Source organism: Vulpes vulpes, chromosome 3, assembly GCF_048418805.1.
Source record: "Vulpes vulpes isolate BD-2025 chromosome 3, VulVul3, whole genome shotgun sequence".
NCBI classification, from domain to species: domain Eukaryota; kingdom Metazoa; phylum Chordata; class Mammalia; order Carnivora; family Canidae; genus Vulpes; species Vulpes vulpes.
Genome location: NC_132782.1, coordinates 126,681,962 through 126,694,973, shown reverse-complemented (window position 1 = coordinate 126,694,973; position 13,012 = coordinate 126,681,962). Strand labels below are relative to the sequence as shown.

At 33.7% G+C, this 13,012-nt stretch overlaps 1 protein-coding gene across 6 annotated transcripts in view; it reads right to left on the bottom strand.

The window, feature by feature from the left end:
* DPYD (dihydropyrimidine dehydrogenase) overlaps positions 1-13,012 on the bottom strand; it is a 793,145-nt gene that overhangs the window by 749,897 nt on the left and 30,236 nt on the right. For all 6 annotated transcript variants that reach the window (XR_012000747.1, XR_012000748.1, XM_072754539.1 and 3 more), the window contains one exon: positions 3,185-3,295. Coding sequence is in view for 2 of the 6 variants with exons in the window: in XM_072754539.1 (XP_072610640.1) it covers positions 3,185-3,295 (111 nt within the window). In the remaining 4 variants the exon portion in view is untranslated. The remainder of the gene's footprint in view (positions 1-3,184; positions 3,296-13,012) is intronic.

Sequence of the window (13,012 nt, the reverse complement as noted above, 5' to 3'; positions counted from 1 at the left end):
TGAATGATTATAAAACACAAGTATAAACATTTACAAATTAAAAAATAAATCATATCTTTTGGTTATGGTTTAATCTTTTAATCAGTTCTTCATGCAAACACAAAGAATAATGAAAAGGAAAGGAACCACATTCTTTAACTGCACTGAGAATAACTTTCATCCCTAGCTCCATATTTCCACTTTGGGTATGACTTCACGGCTCTTTTTTAAATACAAGTGTGTCAAATAGAATTTTCAAAATGGTATACATCCAGAGCAATAAATCTGATGTTTTAGCTTTCATTTTCTATTAATACTTGCTTATCACAGAAGACCTGAAATATACAAAAGTTCTAAGAAGACAAAGCTAATCACTATTAACATTCCATTATATTTTTTTGTGTGTCTTGGTGTGTAAGTGCATACAATCATTCTCAAGTATAATGCTTCATGCCTTTTCCTTGTAATATAGATTTTATTTTTCCAGATTATTAATTATTTTAAAAATAATTTCCATGGTTGCACAATTTACCACTGAATGGATCTGCCCTAATTAATTTCACTATAACTCAATGATTGCAATTCAGTGGGTTTTCCCCCACATTTTTCCCTACTAAATAAGTAATGTAGGAATAAGCTTCATTCTACTTCATTCTTTACCTGCATTCCTAATTCTTTGTTTAGGATAGTTTACTAGAAAATGAATTATTGAGTGTAAGGGTTTGTTAGTTTAAAGATATTGATATGGACTGAACCATATCCCCCACAAATTCATATGCTGGAGTCCTATCCTGCAGTATCTCAGAATATAACTGTATTTGGAGACAGTCTTTATAGGGATAATTGAATTAAAATGAGGTCATTAAGGGAGGCTCTATTCTAGTATGATTGGTGTCATTATTAGAGGAAATTTGGACACAGGCACATCGAGGGAAGACCATATGAAGACTAAAGGAAAAACCAGAATAAAATAACCCTGGTAACACCTTAATCTCAGATTCCCAGCCTTCAGAATATTGAGAATTTCTGTTCTTTAGGCCACCCAGTCAATGGTACTTTGTTATGGCAGCCGTGGCAAACTGACACAGGTGTTGATGGATATTGTCAAAAATACTGTCAAATTGCTTTTCTCAGAATTTGTGCCAATATATATTTAATGTAGAAAGCCCATCTCACTACATCTTTGTCAATACACACACACACACACACACATATATATATATGAATGAGACAGTTTACAGAATAACATTTACAGAATAACATTTAAATAACATTTAAAATCCTAAAATAAAAATGATAAGAGAAAGAGGAAGTCTTTCTCAATAAAACCCTTACCATAAATAGTTTAATTATATGTAAATGAGACCTTAGAGAAGTCATACAATTTATCTGGATCAGAGTTCTCATACCTTCAAAATGATTTAGATTTAATAATCTTTGAGTTTTCTAAATTTGAAATTTACATGATTTCTTTATTCACATCATAATATAAGATCATGCCTTAGCATTAGTCTATTATTTGATTTAATGATCAATTTTGTCCACACTAGTCTCCTTTCAGAGACCTCACAGTGGAAAGCAAAACTCATCCAAATGTACAACTGAACTCCAAATCCAGGTTTGCTATTAAGTGGCCGTGTTATCATCTCAAATCACATTCTTTGTATTTCTAGTTCCCTTTTGCATTTAAAATAAACTTTGCTGGGTGTCCAGTAACAAGAAAATTTTAAAAATCACATGAATACATACATATATTTTAATTTCCATCACCAAAGAGTTCATATGTAAGGAAGAAAGAAAGAAAAATAAACTAAAATCATTATATTAGACAGTATAAGCAAAGTACCAAAAAAAGCCAATGCAAATAGGCTAATACTATTCATTGTTTCACTAACTGAGAAAATTAATTCTGGGGAAATTGATTTTGAGAAATTGCATAAAAAGGCCATTGCTTTCCTAATTTAAAAATATATATCCCCTAAAACAGTATTTTAAACATTGCCTTCAAGGTTGTACTTAATCCCCATTTATGGTCTCAAACTGCCAGCCTGTGTTAACGTCATAGAATCAGTTAAATAACATTTAAGCAATCAGTAATCTCAGACATTTGTCCTCCAGTACCTCACTTGAAAATATTAAATGTTCATACTATTCCCCAAATATTGTTCATATGTTTCCCAAAAGTGTATCTTAACATTTTATATATACCAGTGTACTCTTCTTCAGTTGAATTATAATATCTGTAAATATGGAAACTCTTCTGTGTCGTTGTGTCATTATACAAAACATTTTTAAAGGCTTTAACTTAATTTTATCTTTTTCATCATGATAAGTGCACTCTTTAATTCCCATCACCTATTTCACCCATCCCTCAGCCACCTCCCCTCTGGTAACCATCAGTTTGTTCTCTAGAGTTAAGAGTCTGTTTCTTGGTTTGCCTTTTTTTTTCCTTTGCTCATTTGTTCTGTTTCTTAAATTTCACTTGTGAGTGAAATTACATGGCATTTGTCTTTCTCAGACTGATTTATTTCGCTTAGCATTATACTCTCTAGCTCTAACGATGTTGTCACAAATGACAAAATTTCATTCTTTTTTATGGCTGAATAATCAATATTCCATTGCTTATATATACCACATACTATTTATCCATTCATCTATCAATGGACACTTGAGCTTCTTCCATAGTTTGGCTATTGTACATAATGCTGTAATAAACATAGGGGTGCATATATCTTTTAATATTAGTGTTTTCATACTCTTTGGGTAAATACCCAGTAGTAGAATTACTGGATCACATAGTAATTCTATTTTTCATTGTTTGAGGAACCTCCATACTCTTCCACAGTGGTTGCACCAGTTTGCACTCCTACAAACAATGCAAGAGGGTTCCTTTTTCTCTACATCCTCACCAATACATTGTTTCTTCTGTTTTGATTTTACAAAGCAATTGTAAGAGAAATTTTATAGATTTTTAAGAAAATAAATTCTGGTACCACACTAAAACTACATATTTTTTTAAATGTTTCAATAGATTTTAAAGGAATAAAATCAAAGACACTTTTGAGATTATTCAAATATAAAATATGAAAAGAATACAGTTGTGCTTTACACATATTTAATTTTTCAAAGTAAATGTAAAATTTTGCCTTATAATGTGTAAGAAGAGATCATTTTCAGTGTGAAATCACCTATTGATGGTACTTACAGAGCAGTTTTTGTCACGATTTCTTTTCCAATGTCTCTTGTCTACTTTCTTGGCCGAAGTGGAACGCAGCATTGCATGAGTTTGTGTTCGAGGATTTAAAGCCAGGATACTCTAAAGATAGTATAAACAACGTATAAACATATATGTTGTCATTTTAAGAAATCAAAATTTTATTTTAAAATTACCCCGATACACTCCCAAAGACATATACTAAAAATGTTGTTTTCTCCTTTTGCTATTGTAATTCCACAATAAGCTTATCTAAAGTAATCATGTACAAGGCAATATATTCGCTGATTTTATAAGAATATTTATTGATCAGAATATGAAGGATTTAAAAATCACATAAGCTATACCAAAGACTCTTTAAGATAAATTTTATACATAGCACTTTTAGATGAGAATGAAATCAGAAAATATGCAGATTTTATTTAAACTTAAAACGATACTCTTCATTTTAAGTTTTTAGAATTTACATATTGCTTCCACATGCTCTACCTAATTTAACAATATCTACTATTATCTCAAAATTTTGGATGAGCAAATAAATTCAAGGTGCATAAGTAACCTGCTTGATATTTCACATTAAATGCAGAAGGAGCTGGCTTAAAACCCAGTTCTTAAGAAGCATTACTCAGTTCTTAGCATTACACTTATATTCAAATTCATCCAGAAATAGTCTTTATTTTATGAGATATAGAAAAGAAAACCTTTTTTTTTTAAGATTTTATTTATTAATTCATGAGAGAGGCAGAGACAGAGGCAGAGGGAGAAGCAGGTTCCATGTAGGGAACACGATGTGGGACTCGACTCGATCCCGGGACCCCAGGATCATGCCCAGGGCTGAAGGCAGGCACCAAACCGCTAAGCCACCCAGGGATCCCCAGAGAAAACCTTTTTAACCACATGTGCAGATACATTAAATGGCACCTGAATAACTCAATAAAGAATTTCAAAACCCTGTCTTTTTTTTTTTTTTAAGATTTTATTTTCTTATTTAGAGAGAGAGCACAAGCAGGGGGAAATAGCGGAGGAAGAGGAAGAAGTGGATTCCCCACTGAGCAGGGAGCCCAGTATGGGGCTCAATCCCAGGACCCAGGGATCATGATTAGAGCTAAAGGCAGATGCTTAACTGACTGAACCACCCAGGTGCCCCTCAAAGTCCTGTCTTAAGCAATCATTTATAAGAAAACCACTAGAGGCCTTCTAGAATGGTGGCATGAAGATCTCTGCAGATCAATTCCTGAGCAAAACAAACATACCAATAAAATTAGTAAAAATAAAAATATTTAAATCTCCAGGAATCATCCTAAAGTCAAACAGCAAATGAAGAAACATTTATGCAAGAAAAATCTACTAAAACTTGGTAAGAATAGTGAAGGTCTGTTCTTTTGAAGGATGGCCTACCTATGCCCACTCTCCCTGCTCCCAGCTCAGCATGACAGAAATTACACCTCAGGTGAGTGCAGCCAAGAACACAAGGGTCCATCTGCTTCTACCTACCAGGTGAGGCTGTGGGATTTCCCAGAGAAGGGAAAACGATTAGCATTTCTCACCCACCCCCCTACCCACACCCACTATGCAGCAATTAAACTCTACAACGTGCAACTGAGAAGTCAGGAGCTCCCTTGCTTCATCTAGCCCCCGACTCATAGAACAGAGGCTTCACCTGAGGAACAGTATGCCCACTATCCTGGGGTCCTGATCATCCTCACTGCAACTTGCTCACAATTTGGGAGTTAATATGCCAGGAGAAGCAAACTGAGATCAGAAGCTACTGTCTATACTAGTGCTTTGCCTCTAAAGCAAGAGTGTCAATTTAAAAGAAGCATGCCACTAACCACCCCTAGTTCTTTAGCTATGGCTCAGAGATTTTTCAGAGCAAGAGTAATGCCATAAGAACAGACAGCTCCCCTCTCCCCACAAAGGAACTGACTTTACTAGAATTAGTATGTAGGGAAAATCAAACCTATGGGAACTCCCAAAACAATAGTTTGATGGCAAACAGTTAACAGGAGCGTGATCACTTCATGACAACACTAAACTAAATCATAAGGCAGACAGTTTACCAGAGAGAACCAGGGAAAGAAATAGTTAATAACAGCTCTCCCAGGGACACCTAGGGGCCTCAGTCAATTAAACCTCTGCCTTTGGTTCAGGTCATGATCTCAGGGTCCTGGCATCTCCCTGCATGGGGCTCCCTGCTCAGAGGGGAGCTTGCTTCTCCCTCTCACTTAACAGCGCTCCTGCTTGTTCACTCATAATCTCATTCTCTCTCTCTCTCTCTCTCTATCTCTCTCTCTCTCAAATAAATAAATAAAATCTTAAAAGAAATAAAATACAATGTTTGGGGGGAAAAAAGGATAGCTCCCCTAGGGTTACAAGAAATCTCAAAGACTCCCTTCAAAAACTATTCCTGTAGGTGCCCAAATTTAATTGACTCACACTGTGGAGCAATTTATATCCCAGGGTACTGTCAAAAACAATAGAGCAATTAGCCAGCAATCACTGGAAACTAAGAGCTGGGTGTAATACCAACAGATTTGGGCAGTTTAACAACAACAACCACAAAGAGAGAAAAGGCATATAGAGCCCTGATAAAACCAATAGCATCCCAGAGTTATTGTGCACAGGCCCAAGACTTCACCCTATTCATATACAATTGGAGGTTCACACCTTGGGGGAAACAGACTTCCTGAAAATAGTCCATCAAGTCACTAAACTAATAGGCAAACACCAATAAGGCCCATCTTTGAAAAGGAGGTAGTTAATATCCAGAATCACTATAATATTTTATCTAAAATGTTCAGTTCTTAATTTAAAAAAATCACAAGACATTCAAAGAAACAGGATTGTGTGTGCCACAATAGGAAAAAAAAGGGGGACAACAGAAATTCCTTCCAGAGGGCACAGGCATCAGATTTAACATACACAAAACTTTATCCATAGTACACTCCATTCAATAACAGCAGAATGCACATTTTTCTCAGGTGTACACAAAACATTCTCTGTGACAGACCTAATGCTAGGACATAAAACAAGCCTCAATAAATTCTTTAAAACCATACATGGAATGGAATCATATCAATAACAAAAAGAAATTTGGGAAAATCACAAACAACATAGATGAACATAGCAAAAATTATGCTGAGAGTAGCCAGTTATAAAAGCAGATATTGTATAATCTCATTTATATAAAAAGTCCAGAGTAGGCAAATATGTAGAGACAGAAAGTAAACTGAGCTTCCCAAGGGTTGGAGAATTAAGGGGAAATGAAGTGATTGCCAAAGGGCAGATGGTTTCCTTTTGGAGAGATGAAATTAATAGTGGGGATGGCAACACAACTCTACAAATATACCAACAGCTTCTAAATTCTATACTTTGTGTGAGTAAATTGTGTGGTATGTGAATTATACCTCAAAAAAGCTGTTATGAAATAAATAATAGTCACTGAATTCTTCATTCAGCAGATATCATTGTGTACTGTTTTTACTCTACTAAACATCAATGGGACTTACTTTATTAGCTCAATATAAATGAGGATTATTTCTAGTAATTCCTATACATAATGCACATAAGATTTCTTCAAAATCCATCAATTCAGATGTCTAGGTTTTCTGGAAAACAAACTTCAAATAGAGCTATGAGTTTTAAATGGTTTATTCCTTATGATGAAATAAAGCCAAAACAACATATTAATAAAAGCCAACATTAAAAAATATAATCTCATTTCTATACATAAAAGTTGAAAACACTTTCTTATTATAAAATAAATGTGTATTTTTTATCATTTTCAACCTTGAACCATTACTAATCTCCTACATTAATTCAAGCTGATAAATAAAAAGATGACATTTTTTAAAGGTAAATATTGTGGCCAACATTTAAAGGGAAAAAAAAAAAGAACTGGGTAACGGGCAAGATGGTTCCATTTATTTTAGCTTTTACTTCACAATCCATATTGTGATAAATGATTATGTTTATCTATGTCAGCATAGTAATGTAATTTTTGAGAATAAACATTCTGAATGCAATTTATTGGCTGCTTATCACAGTAACTTTTCTTTTACATAACATAAGTAGAAAGTATAACATAACATGAAATATTGGGTTAACCTTTAGGAAAAGGCAGTGAGCTGAATTCAATGGATCTTGGATAAAAATAAATTGGATTGTGGAGAATGGTTACCAAGAATTTGACTTAATATCCCAAATGAAAAGTGATATAACATAAAAATTCAAAATATAAGTGTAAGAGGGCTGTTCAAAACAATTTTCCAAAGCAAGACATTTTAAAACTAAAAGTCAATATCATCAATAACTAAATACGAGAAAGTTCTAAATTGCATTCTTCCTAAGAAATGACCAAAGCTAGATCCAAACAGGGTTACAGGGTCCCCTCTCCCAATAAATTCAGCACTTTAAGAGGCCTGTTAACCCTTTCGGATATAAGGCATATTACTTAGAGGAGATTTTCTCCCATACAAAGAATCTGACCTTGGGCTTTCTCAATCACTTTCAGTAACACAATAAAAATGTACTGGTGATTCTGGAGGCAAAACAAACAAAAACAAAAACAAGAATTTGAGAAATTTTCAATACACTAATTTAATTTAGTTTAAGAAATGATAGACTATGATCCAGACACAGATTTACATGTGAGATCAAATCAGGGTTATGTGTTGTCACTGTGTTGTCTACCAACAGTATTCTGGGAAATATTGGGAAGAATGCCACAACATAGAAACTAGAATTTGGCATCTGAGGAGAGTCTTTATATACTGCCACAGAAGGTACAAAGAGGAACCCATATTGACTACAATCACAGACCCTCATTTCACAAATAAAAACATTAAGTCTTAGTCTAAAAATACTGGAACTGTAGTAGCATTTGAGAGCTTGAATTCCAATTGCAGGAAGCCACTTGGCCAAAATGTCCTCTTTCTAAAAATGTGGCTTTGTTTTATATCACAATACCAGTTATTGAAACATAATGCATCATTAAGCTTCCCTCACCCTTCACATTTTAAATTATAAGCAAATGTTGCCTCTTCAATCCTGGCCATTACTATAATGCTGAGCTATTAACATGTTACACACATTTGGACATTTTAGATTTAGAGGCTGACCTTGGTAAATGAGAATTTATCTTATTTAAGTTATGCTTAAATTTTGTCTTTGATGGCTTTTTCTGAGTCTTCTGTAAGTTGTCTCCTGTTTCCCATTCCATCAGATAAAAATTTTAAAAATGAGAGTAAAACTCATGTTTTTCTCATTTTTTTAACAACTGGCATTAATATCTTCATTCCAGTAAAACATTTTATTGTGCTGCCATTTTTTTCCTCAATAAATATTCTCAACTAACAGGAAAACAGAATTATCTATTGATTAGTGCTTTTTTCAGTATTTATTGTTTCATCCAGGCAATAATCTAACAAATGTTGATCAATGAAGATCTGAACTTTTCATTACTCACTCACTTAAAAGTCTCTTGCTTACCCCAATCTCAACCAGTTATCCCACCCTTTCCAATGTCCATCGTCAAAATGCAGTGTGAGTTTAAGTATCTGTAGGAACTTACAAAGGCATGTTTGGTTCTTGGATAATCTCAAAACTGATACAATTCACTCTCCTACTGGGTTGCAAGCAGAAGAGAGAATGCAGCTTCATTTTGCTTCCTATACCCACACTCATGAGACACATTTGTCTAAAGTCTGAAAACCCTGGAAATCTATGCTATTCAGTCCTGGTCAGGGACTCTCAGATTTTCTTTATCATCATCATCATCATCATCATCATCATATTTTAATGCATTTCTATTCTTTGGCCAATATCTATTCTAGACTTCTTTTCCTTTAGGTTGGACTACCTTTACAATTAACTTTCTTTTTTTTTTTCTTTTTCATTTTACTAGCTCCACACAAAGGCCAATTTTCCCTTTATGCACAATGTCTAAGTCACTGCAGTTAATAAATAATCAATGAAGGAAGGAGTCTATGACAGTTCTAAATCTTACAACTTTCATTTTATTAACTATCCACTAAGCAATATGCATAGTGTCTGATGTTAAACTTGGGCTTAAGTCTTAGCTCTACTATTTTTGCAATTCCTTTTTTCTTCAACAATAAAATGTTCATTAGCAATGTACCTTCCTCAAACTGGTTGTTCTGAGGATTAAATAAAATAAAACTGTCTAGAATGTGCATGCTGTGAGTGCTTACTACCTGTTGTCAGTTAGTATGTGACAGAACTAGATTTTAGGCACCATTCACCCAATGTATATTCGTGTTCTTTTACTTCCAAGTTTGAATATATACAAGGGAGTATTTTTTTTTAAGTACAGGAGTATTAAAAAAGATGAAGGAAACAGGTTAAAAGTTAACTATAAATGAAACAGTAAGAAAAAACAGCTGTATCCAGGTGAAACCAAATCATTGATTCTGAATTTATCTGTGCCCTATGCCTACAATTTCAAAAGGAGATGCCTCTAAATGCAATATGCTCTTCACAAATTAAAATGGCAGTGTGGAAGGGTCATGAAATTCAAATATAGGTTTTTTAAATCCACTACATATAAATAGAAATGCAGATGTCATTTTATAATACATACAACAGTATATAACTCATGGACCTTTGGTCTCAACATGTTTGGGTAAATTCATATTACAATTCCTTCTAGAGAAAGGTCAGACCAAAAGTGATGAATTTATAAAACATCAAAAAACTCATCAACTAGAAATGAATGAGCCCCTTCAGAATGCTAGTCATATTGCCTGGGGAATCTGGTTCATTTCTATTGAACAAATAGTTAACACAAATAAAACAGTTTATGCATCTTAAAACATCCCATTCATCATGCCACTCTTACTCAACACAGGAAGGTTAGACACATGAAGTTGTTGCCAGTATGTGACTTTCCTTTGCTTATAAAATACACACCATACACCAGGCACCTCAGTGTTCTCTAATTGTAATAAATGTCTTTTTATTGTCTTTCAGAAAAGATTGAGAACTTAAACCCAGAAACCATTACTTATACATCTGGTATTAATCTTAAAATTCCTAATATAAGAGAGAGCATGCCAAAAGTGGTGACTGATTCTGACTTAGACACTGTATTAGTCAGTTTGGGTTGCTACAAAAGAATCTTACAGAAGGGTGCCTGGATGGCTCAGTTAGTTAAGCAACAGACTCTTGACTTTGGCTCAGGTCATGATCTCAGTGTCATGAGATGGAGTTCTGTACTGGGTGTGGAGCCTGCTTAAGATTAAGTCCCTTCTCCCCACCCCACTTGTGCATGCACTCTCTTTCTTAAAAGGAAAAAAAAAAAAAAAAAGAATCTCAGACTGAGTAATTTGAACAACAGACATTTCTTTTTCAGTTCTGGAGGCTTAGTTCCAACAAGGTGCTGACATATTCAGGTACTACTGAGAGACCACTTCCTAGTTTGCAGAGAGCCACCTATTCTCTTTGTCTTCACAGGGCACAGAGAGACAGAGAGCTCTCTTGGGTCTCTTCTTATAAAGGCATTAAACCCAGTATGAAAGCCCCAGCTTCATGGCCCCAACTAACCTAATTATATCTCAAAGGCCCTATCTCCAACTAATACCAACTGAAAGTCAAGGCTTCGAAACATAAAATTTAAGAGGGACACAGACATATAGTCCATAATCATCATGGAAAAAACTCCACTGTCTGAGGAACTGTGCAAATGCTATAAATAAATACTGGGCATTAACTTACAAGATAGCTTTATCTTAAGATTACAAACAGTACCACATTGAGTTTACACCTTTATTTTATTAAAAAGAAACTTCACAGGGTGTGAGGGAATAAGCAAAATGGATAAAGGGCAGTGGGAGACACAAGCTCCCAGTTATGAACAATTAAGTCAGGGATGAAAGGTACAGCATAGAGAATATAGTTAATGGTATTCTAATAGTCTTGTATGGTGACAGATGGTAGCTATACTTGGGGTGAGCATAGCATAACATATAGACTTGTATTATCACTATGTTCTTCACCTGAAACTAATACATCAAGTATACTTAAAAAAAAAAAAAAGAAAGAAAAGAAACTTCAAAATAAACAAAAGCAGTATTATATAGCATTACTTAAATTTTTTAAATAAAATAAAAACCACATTAATGAAGAAATTAACAATAGCCATTAAGTATCCTATTTTATTCTTTAAGGCATATGAACAGCAAAGCATTAATAATATATATCCTAATTCATATACTCTACATATATTTTTAGTACAAAAAGTGAAAATCAAGTATCATGTGCAAACACCATGTGATGTCAAAAATAGAAAAAAATAAGAACCTACACTACAGCTATTTCCTTCAAAAATTTCACTACTTTAACCATAAACTATTTGATATAATGTTACAAAATATCCATGCATTATATATTTAAATGAAAACCAACATTTGGAAAAGGCATAATTATGAAAATCCATGCTAAAATAGCATCTTATGTTGGCAAGAACTGAATATATATATATGAATCTATATGCAGAAATCCAAGATAATATTATGAAGGGAGAAAACTGATAAGGATTATTACAGTAGCATAAGAGAAAAAAATTCACCAGTTCACTGGGTAATTATGGAAGTTCATATTCTAGAGTTTATGCTTTTTTCATTCAAGAATAATTATTTTATCCTAAATCTTGCTTTACAAAAATTGTCTTAAAGTAAAATCAGCCTTACAGAGTCTTTTTAATTAATATGAAAACTACTATGATTTATCTGTAATCCACTTTCTTTTGTGGATAAGATATACTGGTTTTCAAAAGATCTGTGTTTACAAGACCAAGGGTCATTTTTAGTTCAAGAGAGGTTAAGTGCATACCAGCATGCCAAAGATAAAGCAATAGTGACCAACATACAGAAAAACTGGAAAACAAAATTTAAGAATAAATAAGGAAGTAGGATCTTGCCTAATTGAGTTTTGATTTTTTTTTTAAACTAGTAAACTGAGCAAGTACCATGATTTTCAGGTTCACAAAATGTAATAAATCAAGTACTGACTAGTTGCCCTTTATCTATATGGGCTAGTAAGTGATTTACATAAGAAATAAGAAAATGAATTTTTTAAAGATCTATGAATTTTTTTGATTTATTAGTATGAAGGATTACTATAAGATACTTTCTCTTTTGAGAAAGGTAAGAATGGAACAAAGAGTATATGATGATTTAGGAAGTTGGACTATAACCAAGAAAATGAAACATGTGAAAACACTCATATTATTATGCTAAAAGTCTTAGTTTAATTCTCAACTCTCCATGACTTCTGCACAGTATTCAATATGGTTAATTCACTCCTCTATCCAGAAACTCATCTGCTTTGGTCTATGATGTCATGGCATTAAGACCACTCTTTCTATTCACTATTTTTATTTTTGTACTTTTCATTTCCCCTCTTGACCACGAAGGCTTTTTGGACCTCTACTATCTGCCTTTGACTAATGATTACTTTTCTAAATGTGAGCTTTTTATCTATATTCTAAACCCTGAGATCTCTGCCTTGATCTATAATCATCCATTTCATTGGATGTCAAATAACCCACTTGCATGTTCTATCAGTGTCTCAATTTCTTAATATCAAAAACAATGCATTGCCAATCCATAACCACTACTTCTTTTGTTCCTGAAATTCAAATAATGCTAGTCATTGTTAGTCACATCTAGCCTGTCTTTTGTATTTTCTAATTTTCTAATCTACTGCAGATCCTTATGCAGAAGACTTGCATTATAATATAATAATATTCTCATTAGGGATCCCTGGGTGGCGCAGCGGTTTGGCGCCTGCCTTTGGCCC